Raw genomic sequence first — 18,853 nt, 5'->3', positions numbered from 1 at the left:
CTACTGGCTGCTGCTTCTTAGCTCCGCCCTTCTCGTGCTTTCGTCACTCGAAGGCGGGCCGAAGCCGCGCAGGCGCGGTCGCGAGGAGTCCGTCTGCCGGAGGCCGTTGTCACAGAGGGACGGTTGGGGTGGGAGCCGGTTTCGCAGCTCCCTTTTCCGAGCGGTTGGCCTCCGGACGCGGATATGCAAATCACAGCCGCAGGGGTACGCTGCGGTTGGCTAAAGGCCTCTGTGACCTCATAAGTGGAGGGGCTCGCGGCCGGTCGTTACAGCCCTCTGACCGGGGGCGGGGGAGGCAGCGCGCGAGCCCACCCGAGTTTGTTTGTGTGCGGGACGTAGGTTCGAGTCCCGCTGCCGGAGACGGGGCAAAGGCCCTCCAGGGGCTTGAGCGGGTGTAATTTAATGGGGGTACGAGCCGCCTAGGGCTCCAGCTCTCCCCAGGAGGTGCTCTTGGGATTTGGGGATCCCACGGGGGGGGGAGGGAGGTGGACCCCCCTCCTGATGCTGACTCGTGCCAAGCACCCACCTGTGGGCACCTGGCCGTGGGGCTCTCCCACCTCTCCTGGGGCAGCATCTTCAGTGCCAACCTGTGTCCGGTCCTGCGGTGGAGAACATCTGCCACTTGCCCTCCACTAGGAGTCTGGCCCAGTGCTGGCCAAGCCGTCCCTCTGAGATGCCCAAGGCCTGCGGGCAGGGACATGCGCCAGCATCAGTGAAAGGTGACCAAAGGGATTTGCTGCCTGCGTGGCGTTTCTATGCACTTGGGCCAGATCCTTAAAGGTCGTCAGGAGCCTAACTTTGCGCTGCCTTTGAGGATCTCGGCTGTAGATGCCTAATTCCTTACTTGCGCGGGGACATTATCTCCAGCGCTGGAGATATTTAAGAGCAGGTTAGATAAACACCTGTCAGGGATGATCTAGACAGCACTTAGTGCTGCCGTTAGGGCCGGGGACTGGACTTGATGACCCTTCAAACTCCCTTCCAGTTCTAGGATTCTGCAGTTATCTTATGTGCAGCTTTGCTTTGCCAGTGATGGCTTTTTTTTTTTTTTAGTGTAATGAGTCGGCTAAGTGTGTAGGTGTCACCTATGTCCGGGCCATCGTTAGCCATGCACAGAATATGCAGCTGCGTAGGATATCTGAAAATTTGGGACACCACAGGTTCTTAATTAGGGATGTAAAATCACATTTAATCACTTAACCAGTTAAATGCTATGTTTAACCAGTTACCATAGGTTCCCAAACTTGGGGGCATGCCCTCGGGGGGGGTGAAGCAATTCCAGGGGGGGCGCAAGGTGACCCAGCTCCCCTCTCCCCTCCAAGAAAGAGCCCAGTCTGTACAGTAAAACAATCAGAAAATACCATGTGAAATGTCTGGTATTTTCTGTTTTTCCTGGCTCGGGCGTCCATCAGAACACACGCAGCTCGGGATCGCTGGGGCTGGGGGAGGATAGACATCCCAGGCAGACTTCAAAATGGCTGTCTTAAAAGGGGGGGCATGAGAGTTTCTCAAAAATCAAAAAGGGGGCATGAAGAAGTTTGGGAACCACTGAGTTAAACACTTAAGCAGCCCTCTGCCACGGGCTGAAGCACCTCCTGTCCGCAGCACAGGCAAAAGTCCATTAAGAACCTCAGTGAATCATATGAGCCCTGTGTATATGTATTAAATGCAGATTTACTGTCTCTTCTGTGCACAATGTCATTACTGAGCCTTCCTTTGTTAAACAAGTCTAGGAGTATAATTTCCAGTCCTTCCAGTTTTGCTGAGCATTTCCTGGTACCAGGGCCCTGTCCTGAAGGCTTTGGCAGCCAAACCAGGAGATTTTGGGTGCCAACAGTCCAGGAGTGTAGTGGGACTAAGGCAGGCTTCCTGCCTGCCCTGGCTCTGTGCTGCTCCCAGAAACTCCCTGCCCCCTCTGTTTATGAGCCACTGCCCAGAGGGATGTACCAGTCACTTTTGGGAACTGCCCCAAGTGAACATCTCACATCTGCCCCATCCCAGATCCCGCACCCTGCACTTCCCCTTGCACCTAGTCTCCTTCCCAGAGCCTGCAACCCCTTGGCTCAGGCTCAGGCTGGAGCCACCTCCTACAATCCAAATTTCTCAGCCTCCACCCCAGCCAAGAGTCTAGATCCTCCCCTGCACCTCAGCCTCCTGCCCCATTCAAATTAAGTGAGGGTGGGAAAGAGCAAATGATGGAAGGAGGGGGGCTGGAGTGAGTATTGTGGGGCCTTGGAGAAGTGCGGGGGCCTTGTGGCAGGCAGCAATGTAAGGGTGTTTGGGTTTGTGCCATTAGACAGTTGGCTACCCTTGTAGGTGTGATACCTATTAGCTACAAAACACTGAGTGTTAAAAGTTTTGTGCTTAACTGCTTTTGTTTACTGATTTCTTTTATTAAAATATAGCTGATCCATGTAAAATGAATCCAGCAGCTGTAGATTCCAGAATATTGGCCCTGGCTGCTCAGATCACTGAAAGCTCTGATCAGGATGTTCCTGTGTTGCTATTGAAGTTAAAAGGTAAATAAAGATTCTTAAGATATAAGTAGGGAATGCAGATGTGTAGACAGCCATTTTTGTGATTAACCTATGTAATTGATGACAGTCAAATTGTACTTTCCTTTGAGTACATCCACTGGGGCCTGCACAAGTTCAATAACATAGAACTTCCTCTAAATCAGTGTTTCTCAACCTTTTTTTTATAAAGTACCCCCTTTTAAAAAAAAATTGTAAGTACCTCTAGTACCTACAGTTTTCAGACACAGAAATTTTTTTTCTACCATTGCAACACATTTGTTTAAACAACTTAATCATAGCTGGGTGATGAGATTTTTGGGTGTAAAAAGTACACAAATAATAAAGCGCTGTAAAACTTAAAACAAAAATTCAGTTTTCTCCTAATTTCAGTTGTGTTTATGTACCCCTCAGACTTCTCTCGAGCATCCCTAAGGGTACTCGTACCACTGGTTGAGAAACTGCTCTAAATCTCCCTGAAGTGATTATTGACTTGGGAGCCACAGATGAGGCGGGGATCTGAATGGAAAAAACTCTCAGACCACTAGATGATTAACCCAGATGGACTTTTTCTCTGCCTGCCCTCTGCTGCCAGTATAGTTCCTATGTTTAAAATCCCTTTTGTGAAGAGTTGTGGGCACAGAGTTAGTGGGGTTGGGAATGGTTGCCTGGAAGTGACATTAAAAAAAGCCAAACCTTATTTCATTTAGGGTATGTCTACACTACAGAGTTTTGTCAGAAAAACGGCCTTTTTTCTGACAAAACTTGAGGAATGTCCACACTGTTATTGCGTTCTTCTGCAAGAAAATCGAAAGAACAGGGGGTTTTCCGGCATTGGTAATCCTCATTCTACGAGGAAGAAGACTTTTTGCAAAAGAGCTCTTTCGCAAAAAGGCGTGTGTGATAGGGAAGAAGGAATTCTTTCGGAAGAAGAGGAAAGAGGAAAAAGCACAGGTGCCCTGGTGGCCATTCCATCCATAGCAATCACAGCTTACATGCGAGAGAACGTCCATTCAGTCTGGACGCTCTCTTTCGAAAATGCAGATCGCTGTTTCGATGCACTTTTGCAGTGTGGATGCTCTCATTCGGAAGAAGTTTTTTTGGAAGATCTCTTCCGAAAAAAAGCTTCTTCTGAAAGAAGCCTGTAGTGTAGACATAGCCTTATTCTCTATCTTACACACACCCTGCCAGTACCTCCAGCAAAATTTCCCCTGGCAGTGTTCTTCTGTGCATGGGCAATGGAAAGGGCGTGTGAGCTATGTCCAGCTCTGAAATAATTATCAAGTTAATAAGAGTTTGCACAATGAATGTTAATTTGTTTTCATATAGACTAGCAAATTCAAACATATGGGCTACCTGCCAGAACATGCATGTTCTCTTTCTGCCCTCTCCTAAATCTGTAACTAGGACGCAGGAATATGATCTTAATTAGATATAATATCGGTAACCATACAAGTTAAGAAATTATAGTAATTTAAAGTATGTTTCACATTACTGTTACTGAGCTTTTTTAAACATTGATCTCAGATGTATATTTATACTCTGCCTTTTATGTTTTGAAAAATAATCTTTTTAGATGCTTTCTTATGGATCAGAAACATATGTACAATTTTTTCTCTTTCTTCCCTCCCAGAAATTTTAAATAGCACAGCTTTGGGAAGTAAAGAATCAAAGAAAATTAAACAGGACCTCTACTATTATGACCTTGTTCAATACTGTATGTTGGTCCTTAAACAAGATTACTCTCGACTGCAAGGGGGCTGGGCTAATGCTGCCCAGCTAGCAGAGATACTAAGGTAAAATGAAAAGCAGCTGTAAAGTTTCATTCTTGTTCTCTTTCACAGCTTTCCTTTCATTCTTTTCTTTTCAAGCTGTTCTACTTTGACTCCAATCCAGAACAAGGCTTGTTGTATAGTAAATGTCAGGGGGAGAATACCGGGAGCAGTCAAGGGCAGAGAGGTCAGGCAAAGCCTAATTGATTTGCATAGTATTTCAACATGCTGGGCAAATTATCTGGTAGGAACACAAAATACGTTGGATTTAGTTTTGTGTGTTTGTGTATTGTCCTCAAGTAGATCATGATTTTATACTAATAGACTGCTTATTCAGAATTGTTCACGTGTTTCTTGTAAACAAACTTCAGCTTCAGGGTCATTCACTAATTGTTTTTTATTTAAGGCTTTTAAAAAGCGACATTATCAAAATGCTTCATGTACACATATACCAAAAATAATATGCAAATGCAATAATTCTACCTAGTATAAAATCACCACAAATGAGCCAAGCAACTTAAAACTACAATCGCCTTCAAACAATTTCTATTCACCTCACTCCCAAACTTTTAAACTCTGGATTAAATGATATATGTTGCCCTTTATTTACCCTGAAGTTTTGAAATAAGTAGGGAGCAAATTCCTAAACTGTGGGGCCCTTAGAATAGCTTTGTCTCTAATACCATCTCTTTGGTGTAAGTTTTTGATATTAGAAACTTGCTAGAAGCTTCCAGACCAGGCATCAAAGTCATATGATACTTATTTCTGTTTCCTGATTGAGCGACCCAACCTTTATAAACTAATTCAGGTTCCAGACAAAAATTAATTAATTTTTTAGCAAAAAGAAGTCCTCTTGTAATTTAATTAATTGTAAGTGGTTCACCTAGCATTTGCTTTCCGTGCACTATTCAGATTAATTACACTCATTCGCACAAAAATTCGTGGAAAGCTAATAAGAATATAGAGTTGCATTTCAAAGCAAAATTCACAAAATGGTCAGGAATAATTTCCTGTTTGACAGTATGTGGAATGGATCAGAACAGCTCCGAGAAAACGTGGTTTTGGCCAAGACATGCTGTCATAGATAACAATACGTTCTCTTTCTCCTAAAGTCTTTTTTGAGATAACTGTTGCAACTAGCTCCAAGACATCTGTCATTCAGTGTTGGAGTGAGGCATTACTGCTCTGATGGCATTCATTCTTTTGCTTTTGTCCAACAGACCCTGATTTGTAAGGTTCAGATTTGTGTGCTCTTTCTTTTCAGTCAGTCTTGTGTGGGACTGGAGGTGAAAGAAAATCCTGACGAATTTTACAATAAATTACTTCCTTCAGCTGTAGAGAACCTCCTGTTTTTGGGAAGACGTCTGCAAGCACGGTTTGTCCGAGCAATCAAGGTATTTTAATTGCTTGGTTAAGGGAGCACCATAAACATTTTGTAATTGATTGACAATATTTCCAAGCTCATATATTGATTTAGTAGGGTTCTGTTACAGCTACACCATAATATAAAAGGTTTTTTTTCAGAAGTGACATCTTTTTTCTCATGGTTGCTAATAACTGAACTTTCGGAGTTTTGAAACTGGAATATTTCTTCCCTCCTGTATGTGCAGAGAATAGTAGTTACTGCAGGGTTGCTTTGAAGAGATTGACTAGTGAGAGTGGGTTGTTCCTGAGAACAAAGCAATAGTAAATTACAAGCAAAAACAGCTCAGCAACACTGGGCAGTCACATTTGAGATCTACCAGTCACGAGAGTTACCTTTTAACTTCAGAAATGGCTAAATCTGACTAGAGAAGTGCTGTGTTCATAGTGCTTTATTCGGCTTTTCAGAAGAGAAAGTTCCTAGTGAGAAAGATGATCTGGTGTCTCTTCTGCCATATAGTTTTTACATGAACTTGGCCAAAATGTGCAAAACTGTCTACTAATTCTGACATGTCCCAAAATTGAGACACTTCAAATTAGTGGGCAGTATTGAAAGTCTTGCTTCATCTCCATTTTAGAAAGTAACAGTTATTTAACTACTTTTAAAAGGGTATTTCATGGCAAAATTCCCTAGTGGTAAAAATAGTCTGAGAACTTAGGATCACCACAAAGAGTATAATTTGAATAACCAACCATGAGGATGCTGATGGGTTCCCTGAATAGAACTTTTCCCCCAAATATTTCACTTTTTTGGCTGACTCACCCCTTGCACTTAGTCAAAGTTTTCATACATTGTATTATGTTGGAAACTACATGCTTTCTGAGTAGTGATTATATATCAGCGGTATGACATGCTCTGTTGGCTCAGTTCTTGTAAGTGAATTTAGAGCTTGTGAAAGCTTCTTGATTGACATCCCTGTAGTCTGGAGTCTTCTGTCTACCCACAGTGTATAATTTTCCCCACAATTTTTTTATTATAATGCCTCAACCCATATGCTACTGAATCACCCACTTCTGTCTGGGATTTATCATTGAGTGCAAGCACAAGCTATACTATAAGTCAGTACTTTAACTTCCAGTCATATTGTCCAGAGATCGCTGAGCATCCATCCTTGACCACACACTCTGAGAAGGTTTAGCAAGTTCCACTCCACCAAGCGTTGACAACTCATGACTAAATGATCCTTAGATTCAGTACCATTATAGACCTGAGACCCTCGTTGTTTGCATATCCCTTACAGTCATTAGGTTGAATAGCAGGGTCTATTTTGAATTCTTGCAAGATCTAGTGTCAGGGATCCAGAGGAAGAAGTTGATGTGGGCCCAATAAGGATGTACAACCCACCATGTTACTTCACTTGGGACCTGCCCTATAAGTAGTTACCACAATGCTTATTATGAGTTATTTTGCCTTTAATTTGGCTGACAATCTACTGAGATTTCAGACAGTTACTGCTGGTTTTGTCCAAACATCAAAGCCAGGGCACTTAGACATTCAAATTTGGGATGTAATAGTGTAGTCAATTAACTAAAAAGCAAAAGTGTATAGGTTGATACTATAAACTATATGCATTCTCCACCACCCCTTCTGGCCAGTAAATTTTTTAGCAGGCTGGCAAGCAGCCCAGCTCAGTCCTGGCTTATGCTGGGTCTGGGACCTAACCCTGCTGTGGCTATGCATTTAAAGTGTATTAGGAGCTTGGGGGGGGGGGGGGAGCAGGCAGGCAGCCCAGTTCACTTCTGGTTTGCGCTGGGTCTAGGAGCTCAGACTCTCCCCTGGACAGGGGCTGCTGCCTCTGATACAGAGGCAGCAGCGCAGAGTGACAGGAGGCTCCTTGGGAGTGGGGCTGAAGTGCATTGACTGCCGACCTTAACCCCGGGAACTATAGAATAGTCAAGTAACCAATAATAATTCATGAGGTTAATCGACTATTCAGCTAACTGATATTTAACATCCCTAATTCAGATACTTACTATTGTGTAAATTGTACATGTTGGTTATATGTGGTCTGGTTCTGAGCTTACACCCCTGTAAAAGAGTTAAGAATCAGGCTCACTCTCTAGACGAGCCTTATTAAACTGAATGAAGTGCTGAAATATCCAGCATTTCCAAATCAACATTTTAGCCAATAACATTATGGTCAGTAAGGATCAAATATAGTGCCATCTCCTGATTGGCCCTTGTGGATGTAGCCCAAGCTATAGAGCAAGATTATGTGTGATCCACTTTTATAATTTACTTATTTATTTATTCTGTTCAGGATGAAGAAAAAACTGAATTTTTACGGTGTTTCCGGACAGTAACTGATGCCATCTGCTGGCTGTTTGGTGGGCATATTCAGCTAACAGAGTGTGGTACGAGAGAGGCTTGGAAAATCATTACATCATCAGATAACTGAAACTTTTGAATTTTAGTATAACTCCAGTGACTAGGATTCAGAAGTGATCCTGAAACCAGTCTGTGTCCTGTTTTCCCCTAGGGTATGTCTACACTACAGCGTTATTTCAAACTAAGCTATTTAAAAATAGTTAATTCAAAATAGCTTATTTCAAAATAACGCATCTACACACAAAATGCATTTAGAAATAGCGTTTTTCTATTTTGAAATAGCACATCCACACCGAGTGGACGTTGAATCACATTTAAGGCTGGTTGGAACAAGTTCCGGCAGGGCATCAGGTCAAAAGTTGCCTTGTGGCCAGCGCAGCCAGCAGGGCACCCTGGGAAGGGCTGGAGGCCCCCTATTTCGAAATAAGCGTCTACACGGCGCTTATTTTGAAATAGCAATTTCAAAATTGGCACTATTCCTCGTGGAATGAGGTTTAACAATTTCGAAATAAGCCCTCCGCTATTTTGAATTAATTTCGAAATAACAGAATGGCTGTGTAGACGCTAGGAAAGTTATTTCAAAATAACTGCTGTTATTTCGAAATAACTTTGCTGTGTAGACATACCCCTAGTTATCACATACTTTTAAATGATCTCTTGAAATAATCCAGTATACCAGCAGTTCTCGACAGGTTCTTCAAGGCCCCCTGAGGGCTGCAAGCAGGTTTTAGGGGATCTGCCAAAATAAACCAGACAGCAGGGCTAGTATTAGAGTCAGTGAAGCCCAGAAAAGAAAGCCAAAGCCTGAGTCCCACCATGCAGGACTGATGCTGAAGCCTGAACCCTGCTGTATATCGCTGAAGTCAAAGCCCAAGCAGCAAGTTTTGCGGGGCCTCCAGGCAGTTGCCCTTATTGCTACCCCCTAATGCCGACACTGGCTTTTAATCTACTGGATATTCAGAAAACCAGTTGTTGTAGCACAGGCAATCTGTGAAGTTTGTGTAGGATATGGGGAGGGAGGGCACAAAGAAAAAGGCTGAGACCCTCTGCATTATACAATAGGAAGCATCAGTATCTGAAACAGGCAATCTAGGACATTAAAAAAGCAAACACAAGGGAAAGAGGATGTCTCCCATTTTTAGGATGTTGAGTTGGACAAAGATTTTTTTTTCCCAAAGTATCCATTTTTAATTATAGAACTTAAAAAAAAATCAGAGTCCTAATATAAATGCATAGTTGAAATTTTCACATCTCAATTTTGAGTTGTATATGGACTCTAGAGCTCACTGCAGCTTTCACTTCTCCCCTCAAAAAAAGAACTTCCAGTAAAATTAAGTCAGACACTGTCAATGCTAGCAAATTTACAAACGTAACAAATTGACCTTTACTTAGCGGTCAAAAATAGGGATATAAGTGACTAGTTGAGTAGTTGACTAGGTGTTTCTGCCCCCCGCTGCTCTGTATCAGAGGCAGCAAGCGAGGGAAGCAGGAGCCGGGGCTGGGGGGAGCCAGCTTAAAAGACGGTTCTCCCAGCACTGTCTTGAGGGGGGGTAAGGGAGGTAGAGGCACAGTGGGGGATCCAGTGCAAGCCAAGACTGAGCAGTCCTGGCTCTTGCTAGTTCCCAGATGCTGCACCTCTACTTTTCAAATGTAGTAAGAGCCGCCAGGCCCTTACTATATTTAAAAAGAGATCCATAGCGGTCTGGGACCTGGATTCCGCTATGGTTCCAGACCACTGCGGCTCTGCTTTTTAAAAGTGCCAGATGCTGCGTGTTTGCTTTTTAAATGTAGTAAGAGCTGTCAGACAAAGCAGAACCTCAGTGGTCTGGGGCTGGGCACAAGCTGGGACCACTGTGGCTCTGCTTTTTAAATGTAGTAAAAACCGCCTGGCTCTTATTAGTTTTAAAAAGCAGAGCTGCAGCGAACCCCCTTATCGATTAATCGAGTGATCGATGGAAATTCCATCAACTATTCGAGTAGCTTACTAACCGCTATTTAACATCCCTTGTCAAAAATCAGTTCTTGATTATACCTGTATAAATTTCATTGACTTCAGAATGTAACAGAGTTTTACTCAGAATTTGACATTAAAACAAATAACAGAAATTTCAGCAAATGATATTAAAAAATACCAGTGACCGAATAATTATTAAATAAAAATAGAGGGTCTGAATCTCTAGTGTGTTGCATCCATTTAGCCGGTGTATCTAGGGATATAAATACCTGTGAAAAATATTAACCAGTTAAGCGATTTAATTTTAATTGTTTACCTGGTTAATCCCTGGGGCAGGCTGCTCCAAGAAGGACCTCTGCTGCCAGGAGTCCTGCTGACCAGCCCATTGTGGTCAGGAGGCTGCTCTGACCTGACCTGCTGTGCTGCACCATGGATGGGCAGGTGGGGAGCTGCTCCAATCCTCACCAATCCCACTGCGCCTCAGTCGGGCGGGGAGCCGCATCGTCTGTGCATAGGCGGGCGAGGAGCTGCTCCCCAGCCTGGCCCTCTGGTTAACAGGTTACCTCATAAGCATGCTTTGAAACTTTGTACATCAGGTCAGCATTGAAGAAAACCGCCACCCATAAAGATTTTTCCCATTCTATCTTACCGTAGAAAGGCAAAGAATATTTAATATATGAACAGTGACTCTAGTTTCTCTTGCTAGGAAGTGTGTTTTATAGGTCTGTTTGGTAAACTATTAATTAACTGGCACTAAATCCCTGGCTTTGATTATTTCTTGGTTTTGTTTCCTTTTCTTTTGTTGCAGTGCTGCAGAGTAATCATTTCCTGCAGTTGCTAATAACCGATGATGTTGAAACTGCAACAGCAGTAATGTCCGTGTTACAGAATATTTTGAGAGTCAACAGGTTAGCTGCTTTTAAATAATTCTATTGATTTTTCTTTAATTATTTTTCATTTCAGATTTAAAGACCAGTCTGGAACTGGCTTTGTAAAATGCAAGTTTCTGCGTACCTCAGTCTCTTCTGGAAAAGTCTTCAAATGAGCAGTTATCTCTATACTTAAATTGCTTTGCTTTTTGTGAGCATAACTTTTTGCGCTTGCTTTACTTTCTGGAACAAGCGCTAGATTCCAGTGGACTGGAATATCTGTCAGGTTGTAGTACTCGCTCTGCCACTGCAGGTACCTCTACACTGCAGTAAAATACGCAGGGCTGGCCTAAGTCTGCTGACTTGGGCTTAAAGGGCAATAAAAATTGCAGTACAGGCAGTCCCCGAGTTACGCGGATCCGACTTATGTCGGATCCGCAGTTACGAACGGGGCTTTTCTCGCCCCGGAGGACTGGAGCGGCGGGACGCCCAGATGCGCTGCAGTCCCGCCACCCCCGTCCTCCAGGGCGAGAAAAGCTGCTCCATGTCTCCCTGGTCTGCTGGGGGGGCGGACCAGCAGACCAGGGAGACGTGGAGCAAAGCCGCGAAGCACGCCCGCAGCGGGACAGTCCCACTGCGGGCGTGCTCCAAGGCTTTGCTCCCCGTCTCCCTGGAGACCAGGGAGATGGAGCAAAGCCATGGAGGACGCGGGCGGTCCCGCCACCCGCGTCTCCCTGGTCTGCTGGGGGGAGGGGTGCAGCTAGTGCCCCCCCCCCAGCAGACCAGGCTTTTCTTGCCTACGCCTGAGGTAGAGGAGCTGTGGCGCTGCCGGGTTGGTCCCGCAGCGCCGCTCCTCAGCGCTACTGTACCAACCCGGCAGCACCCCAGCTGCTCTGCCCCAGGCGTCCTGATTCAGCCGCTGCTGGTCAGTTTCAGCAGTGGCTGAATCAGGACGCCTGGGGCAGAGCAGCTGGGGTGCTGCTGGGTTGCTCCTAGTGCCGAGCGGCGCTACTGGAGCAAACCAGCTGCTCTGCCCCAGGCGTCCCCAAGTCAGCCGCTGCTGAAACTGACCAGGGGCTGACTACAGGAAGCCCGAGGCAGAGTTGCTCTGCCCCGGGCTTCCTGGAATCAGCCGCTGATCAGTTTCAGCAGCAGCTGACTTGGGGATGCCTGGGGTTCTTAAGTTGAATCCATATGTAAGTCAGAACTGGCGTCCAGATTCAGCCGCTGTTGAAACTGATCAGTTTCAGCAGCGGCTGACGCCAGTTCCGACTTACATACAGATTCAACTTAAGAACAAACCTACAGTCCCTATCTTGTACGTAACCTGGGGACTGCCTGTATAGATATTTGGGCTGGAGTCCTGGCTCTGGGGCCCTCCTCTTCACAGCACCTTAGAGCCCAGGCCCCAGACAAGCTCAGTCTACACTACAGTTTTACGGTCCCACAGCCTGAGATCCACAAGCTCAAGTCAACTGACCATGCCAACTGCAGGCGTTTTATTAAAGTGTAGACATTCCCTGAATCACTTGTGATCTAGAGCAAGCCGATAAAGTCTGTGTTTAGGCTTTGTTTCCACTGGCAATTGAGTGACAAAGCTTTTGCTAATTATGTGCTTAAACTCTGCCTCCCCCCACCAGGGACAAAAACTGTGCCATAGTAAGTGGCAAGCCACAGAGCTCTCCTGCTGACAAAACAAATGGGGCTCATAGGGATGGAAGTTTTTTGTTCTCAAAAGTGCCAACAGTGTTTACACTACTTGACTTTTAAGTTTACCGTTCTGCAAAAGGCAGATAATATTTAAAGCTACTATGGAGGGCAGGGGCAACTGGTGGGGGAGAATGCAGGGGGGCCACCAACCACATGACCCTCCTGCACAGCCTGGTTAAGGGTTGGAACAACCTACCTCTGCTCCAGGTGCCACCTCTTCCCTGCCCCGCCCCCTGCCCTCTCCTCTCCTCTTCCCCGCTCCTGCCCCATCTCCTTTTCCAACTCCCCCTGCCACACCTGAGGGATTAGCAGGCTGGGGTCTGGTGTCAGCAGCTGGGTTCAGTCCCTCCCTCTTGCACTCCCCAGAAATGGCGGGGAAAGCAGAGCAACACAGCCCCAGCATGTTTGGCGTCTGGTCATGTTGCTTTGTTTCTTCCAGTGAATGTGGGGATGGTCCCATCCCCTCTCTCGAGTGATATGCCAGGACACCAAAGCTGGGGCCTTTGTTGCTCCACTTCCCCCACTGCTGCTTGTGAGTGCAGGGGGGAGGGGTTGGACCCTGAGGCTATGTCTATACTGTGTTGTAGGGGGGGGGGGGAGTCGGAAAAAGATACACAAATTGAGAACTGCAATTTGTGTACCTTTTTCCGCTTGTTTTTTCGGAAGAGTCTTTTCTGACATTTGGCCTGTCTACATGGGGCCAAAATGTGGAAAAACCACCTCCTTCGGAAGATCCCTAATTCCTCATAAAATGAAGAATGCAGGAATGCTGAAAGAACGTGCCCACTTTTTCGGAAAAAGTCTAGGCACAGCCCTGGTATGGGCACCAGGCCTCCCTGCTGCTCCTCCAGGATACCCAGAGACTGGCCCCACCAGCTGCTGTCCAGCCCCTTGCTCCTCCTGCACATAGCATTCGGCGGGGGGAGGGGGGCGAGAGGATTGTGGAGGATATTGTGTGTGTTAGCTAAATTTACATGATGTTTTGAACATGGAAAGTGCTATATAAATGCCCATTTCTGCCCTCAGACATGTAAACACAGTGTCAATTGACAGTAGAATGAGAGCAGTTTAGGTGAGGATAGACTTGTCCCTAACAACTCAGCACTTTGGTCCCTATGCATAGAACAATTTAGTACGTGCATAGTCCCACTCAGTCAATGAGAATACTTGCATATTTATAGTAGTTAAGCACATGAAGAAGTTCTGTGCTGGAGGGGAGCCAGAATGCTCAACACCTTATAGGATCAAGCCCCATCCCAGAACAACAATTTAAATGAAGAAAAACAAAACTTTAATCTTCTTACTCAATACTCTACATTGAGTTAAGGACCCAAGCAACGCTGGATAAATCATCTAGTGTAAACCTATAGTGGGAAAAGTTCCATTAGGACATCCAGTCCCTCACTCTTCCATAGTAGGTTGGAGTATTGTCTACTAGTCATGGGATCCTGCATTGTTCTAATACTTCTGAAGAAGAAAGCCATTCTTGAAGTATGCATCCCTCAATAACATTCCTGTTTGTCTCTTTTTCTTAGTTCTGTGTTACTGCATGTGGATGAAAAGATCCTTCACTCTGTTTTAGATGAACTTGTTTATAAGCTTTCAGCTACCACCAATCCTGTCACAGGAAATGCAGCTACAAAACTGTTGCTGTCAGTGGCAGAATCTCACCCTCAACTTGTGGAGTTACTCAGTATCCGCTACAAAGGTTTGTCTCTCTGCTTCTTGTCTCAGGCTAGAAAAATTCCAAAATAATGTGTGGTTCCTGACAGGTCCTGAAAGAGCAAGTTTCTTTGTGATATAAAAGCATTTGTAATAAAACCTAACATTTACGTAGTGTTTTACATCTTAAAAGTACTTTACAGAGATTACGTGATCAGGCACAAAAAAAATTATTGATAATTTATTTGCTTGTAACAAAATACAGGACTATGTAGCACTTTAAAGACTAACAAAATGGTTTATTAGATGATGAGCTTTTGTGGGCCAGACCCACTTCCTCAGATCAAAAAGTGGAAGAAAATAGTCACAACCATATATACCAAAGGATACAATTAAAAAAAAGTGAACACATATGAAAAGGACAAATCACATTTCAGAACAGAAGGGGAATGCGTGGGGGGGGGGGAGGAAGGTAAATGTCTGTGAGTTAATGATATTAGAGGTGGGGAAAGGTAGATGTCTGTGAGCTAGTGGTATTAGAGGTGATAATTGGGGAAGCTATCTTTGTAAGGGTAAGGTAGTTGGGGTCTTTGTTCAGCCCCCTGCGGAGAGTGTCGAATTTTAGCATGAATGCCAGTTCAGAGGATTCTCTCAGACACTTCGCCAAAGAATCAATGCCCACAAAACAGATATTAGACAGGATCACAAAGAAAAAAACAGTTTCTTGCCATTTCAACCAGAAAGGACACTGTCTCAATGACCTAATCACATGCATCCTACTCCAGAAGACGTTCAAATCTGCACTTGAAAGGGAATCCTCTGAACTGGCATTCATGCTAAAATTCGACACTCTCCGCAGGGGGCTGAACAAAGACACCAACTACCTTATCCTTACAAAGATAGCTTCCCCAATTATCACCTCTAATACCATTAGCTCACAGACATCTACCCTTCCCCACCTCTAATATCATTAACTCACAGACATTTACCTTCCTTCCCCTCCCCCCCCCCGCATTCCCCTTCTGTTCTTAAATGTGATTTGTCCTTTTCATATGTGTTCCCTTTTTTTTAATTGTATCCTTTGGTATATATGGTTGTGACTATTTTCTTCCACTATTTGATCTGAGGAAGTGGGTCTGGCCCACGAAAGCTTATTGCCTAATAAACCATCTTGTTAGTCTTTAAAGTGCTACATAGTCCTGTATTTTGTTTCAGCTACACCAGACTAACACGGCTACATTTCTATCACTATTTTATTTGCTTGTCACATCCTGAAGATAGTGACTTGCAGCTACAAAGCTGTAACTATTGTATAACATTTTCTAATGAAGTCTGTGCTATCGATGTTAAATTGCAGATAATCAGCTAAATTGAGTAGTTGATGAAATTTCCATTGATTAGTTGATAAGAGGAGGAGGACTTGCTACCCCCGTTGCAGCTTTGCAGTTTAAATGTAGTAGGAGCTCGGTTGCAGCCTGGCTCCTACTACTTTTAAACTGCAGAGCTGCAGTGGGGGCAACTCCCGGGGGCAGTGTGAGCTGGGGACTAAACAGTCCTGGCTCGCACCACCCCCAGGTGCTAACCCCGCTGCACCTCTGTCTTTTAAATTTAGTAAGAGCCACCTGGCTCTTGCTATATTTAAAGGAAGAGGCGCAGCATAGGATCCAGCGTGAGCCAGGACTGAAGGAAGCAGCTCTTGCTATATTTAAAAGGCTGTGCCTTTGCTTCCTCTCTCCCTCCCCCACCCACTGCAGAGATGGTTTAAGCCGTCTCCCCCAAGAACTGGCTCCTGCTTCCTCCCCTTGCTGCCTCTCTCTGACAAGCAGGGGGGTGGGGAAATGCAAGTAGTCAACTATTCAACTACTCTTTTACATTCAGCTCTTCATCAATAATGTTTTACATTGAGACTCAAAGGTAATGGCCTGTACTTACATTTAGCTCTGATTTAATATCCTTTTCCAAATATATTCACTCAAATTTGATTGGCTGATATTCAGCTGTGTTTGCTAGTTTGTAATCTGCTTGGTAAGCAAGCTAATAAAAAATCAGCTTTAACAATTTAACATGCTTATTTTTTCCTCTCTCTCTCCTAGGACTGAGAATTTTGCTAAGTAAGCAGTGGACTGGCAAAGGATTTGACAGAAATCTCAATCAACTTCTGGACCTTCTTTACTCCGAATCTTACAGGAAAGGAGAAATGCAGGTGCTGAATGCTTAATGAGACTTTTCTATTTGGTGGATTTATAGTTGCTTACATTGGGTTTACTCTTGCCCTACCTTCCAAACGCCACAGCATCTACTAATAATACATATGTCTTTAAAAATTACCCTCTTTTTGTTTTCTACTCTATCACTTCCAAGGCTTTCAACAGTGAGAGGCTATGCATATCAAGAAATAGGGGAAGAATGGTCTTGTGGTTAAGGTCTGAAGAGAAATGTGGGTTCATTTAGCAACTCTGTTACAGACTTCCTGGGTGACTTTGAGAAAGGCACGTAATCTCTTTCTACCTGGATTCAGCTCTTTCTAAACTAGGGAAAATAATACTTCCCTAACTCACAGAGATGGGTACAGTTAGATCTGTACATCCTAGGGAGACACTTCGATACTTCAGAGATGTGGGCCATATATGTGTCTAAGTAAAAGAAATGACCAGTAAAAGATGCTCTTTTGTGGAGCTGAGTGTAAGTCCATGTCTTATCCACCTGGACAACAAGTGTCATACATTGAGATCTCTCAGAGATGTTATTCTAATAACTACATCTGAAGAAGGATTGTTTTAATTGTGAAGCTCAGTTCTAATCTGAAAAGAAGACATACAGAATCCTCTTTTCCCCTAACATGCAGGTATGAAATTAAAGAAGCCAAGGCACAAAACAAGATTAAACTAGCTAGGGAGCAGGACATAAAGGGTAACAAGAAAACATTTTACATGAGAAACAAGAGGAAGGACAAGAATAGGTACACCCATTACTCAAGGAGGAGCGAAAAACAATAGCACTAACTGAAGTGTTAAATGCTTTTTTTGTTTCTGTTTTCACCAAAAAAGTTAGCAATGATTGGACAACTAACACAGTGACCAGCAGTGTAAATAGCGTGGGATTCAAGGCTAAACCAGGAAAAGAACAAGTTAAGTGTTACTTCAGGGAAGGGGAATCTACAGCCTGCGGGCTGGATCCAGCACTAATCTGGCCTGTAAGGCTCAGGGCTCCCCTTCCTCCAGCAGTAGCACAAGCTGGCACTGTGACTACAGCCATGCAGAGGGCACCAGACCTGGAGCGCCATTGCCGGCTCCCCACCCAAGCCTCGTGGGCCTGATCAAAGCAAGCTGTGGGCCAGATGCAGCCTGAGGGCTCTGCCTGGCGGAGGAAGGAAGTGGCTCTGCTTGCTGCAGGGAAACGCTTCCTGTAGGCACTGCCTTCTGTTGCTCCATTGGCCACAGAGGCAGCAGTAAGGGGCAGCAGCCAGCTCCCATAGAGCTGACTGCTCCCCGTTTGTAATTGTGTAACCACTGACATTTTCAGCAATTACACAGTTAATCAGTTACATGCATTTTAACATTTCTAGTGTAGACCAAGCCTTGGACGAGTTAGATCATGGGCCGCGGGTGAAGGCCCAACTGGGAGAGGGAGCCAAAGCCCCCCGCCCAAAGCTACAACCCCTCCCCCAAGAACATGCTCCTTTATAGCCTCCCTCCCCCCGCCAAGCCCTGCCCAATCCCAGCTGAAGGTTGAACCCCAACCCCTAATGAATTCCCTTGCCTACATTACCCATTACCCATGAGTTAAATGAGTTTGTTAGCAGGACCTAAAACAATACATCCTCAGACTACTTAAGAAGCTGGTTGAAGAGACCTCTGAGCCATTAGCAATGATCTTTGAGAACTCCTGGACTGGAGAGAGACACAAGGACTAGAAAAAAGGCAAATATAGTATTTATCTGTGAAAAGGGACATAAGGACAACCCAGGAAATTATAAACCGATCAGCTTAACTTTGGAACCTGGAGAGATGATGGAGTAAATAATCAAACAGTCAGTTTGCAAACACCTAAAAGATAAGGTGAGAAGTAATAATCAACATGGATTTGTTAAGAATAAATAATGTCAAACCAACCTCATGACCTTCTGTGCCAGAGTAACAAGCTTCCTGGATGGAGGGAAAGCTATGTATGTGATAACAGCTCATCTTTAGTAAGATTTTTGATGCTCTCTCACCTGACCCTTTAATAAACAAAGCCAGAGGAATATATCCCAAACAAACCTACTGTAAGCTGGCTTCACAACTGGTTGGAAAAAGCATATTCGGAGAATAGGTATCAGTAGCCACAAATCGAGCTGCGATGTCCCACAGGGATCTGTTCTGCATCCAGTTCTAATTAGTCTTTATAAAATTATTTGGATAATGGCATATAAAATTTGCAGACAATACCCAACTGAGAGGGGCAGCATTTACTTTGGAGGACAAGATTAGAATTCAGAGTGATCTTGGCAAACGGAAGAAGTGGTCCGAAATAAATAGGATGAAATTCAATAAGGACAAATGCAAAGTACTACATTGGGAAGCAACAATCAACTGCACAAATGCAAAATGGGAAATGATGCCTAGCAAGGAGTACTGCAGAAA

The 18,853-nt window shown here is 44.5% G+C and overlaps 1 protein-coding gene across 5 annotated transcripts in view; it reads left to right on the top strand.

Annotated features, from left to right (window-relative positions):
* Window positions 1-71: 71 nt before the first annotated feature.
* Window positions 72-18,853, top strand: part of IQCB1 (IQ motif containing B1) — a 34,341-nt gene continuing 15,559 nt past the window's right edge. For 2 of the 5 annotated variants that reach the window (XM_075933103.2, XM_025178800.3), the window contains exons 1-8: window positions 274-719; window positions 2,406-2,519; window positions 4,147-4,309; window positions 5,550-5,679; window positions 7,969-8,062; window positions 10,799-10,898; window positions 14,105-14,277; window positions 16,325-16,434. In XM_075933103.2, the coding sequence (XP_075789218.2) occupies window positions 674-719; window positions 2,406-2,519; window positions 4,147-4,309; window positions 5,550-5,679; window positions 7,969-8,062; window positions 10,799-10,898; window positions 14,105-14,277; window positions 16,325-16,434 (930 nt within the window). In that variant the 5' untranslated portion in view covers window positions 274-673. Of the gene's footprint in view, window positions 205-273; window positions 720-2,405; window positions 2,520-4,146; window positions 4,310-5,549; window positions 5,680-7,968; window positions 8,063-10,798; window positions 10,899-14,104; window positions 14,278-16,324; window positions 16,435-18,853 lie in introns of those variants that run through there. The other 3 variants (XM_075933105.2, XM_075933104.2, XM_006137689.5) reach the window with 3 other exon arrangements.

The sequence above is a fragment of the Pelodiscus sinensis genome, chromosome 7 (assembly GCF_052426305.1).
Source record: "Pelodiscus sinensis isolate ZL-2025 chromosome 7, ASM5242630v1, whole genome shotgun sequence".
In the NCBI taxonomy this organism is placed as follows: domain Eukaryota; kingdom Metazoa; phylum Chordata; order Testudines; family Trionychidae; genus Pelodiscus; species Pelodiscus sinensis.
The sequence above is the reverse complement of the archived record's forward strand: the minus strand, read 5'-3'. Positions and strand labels throughout refer to the sequence as shown.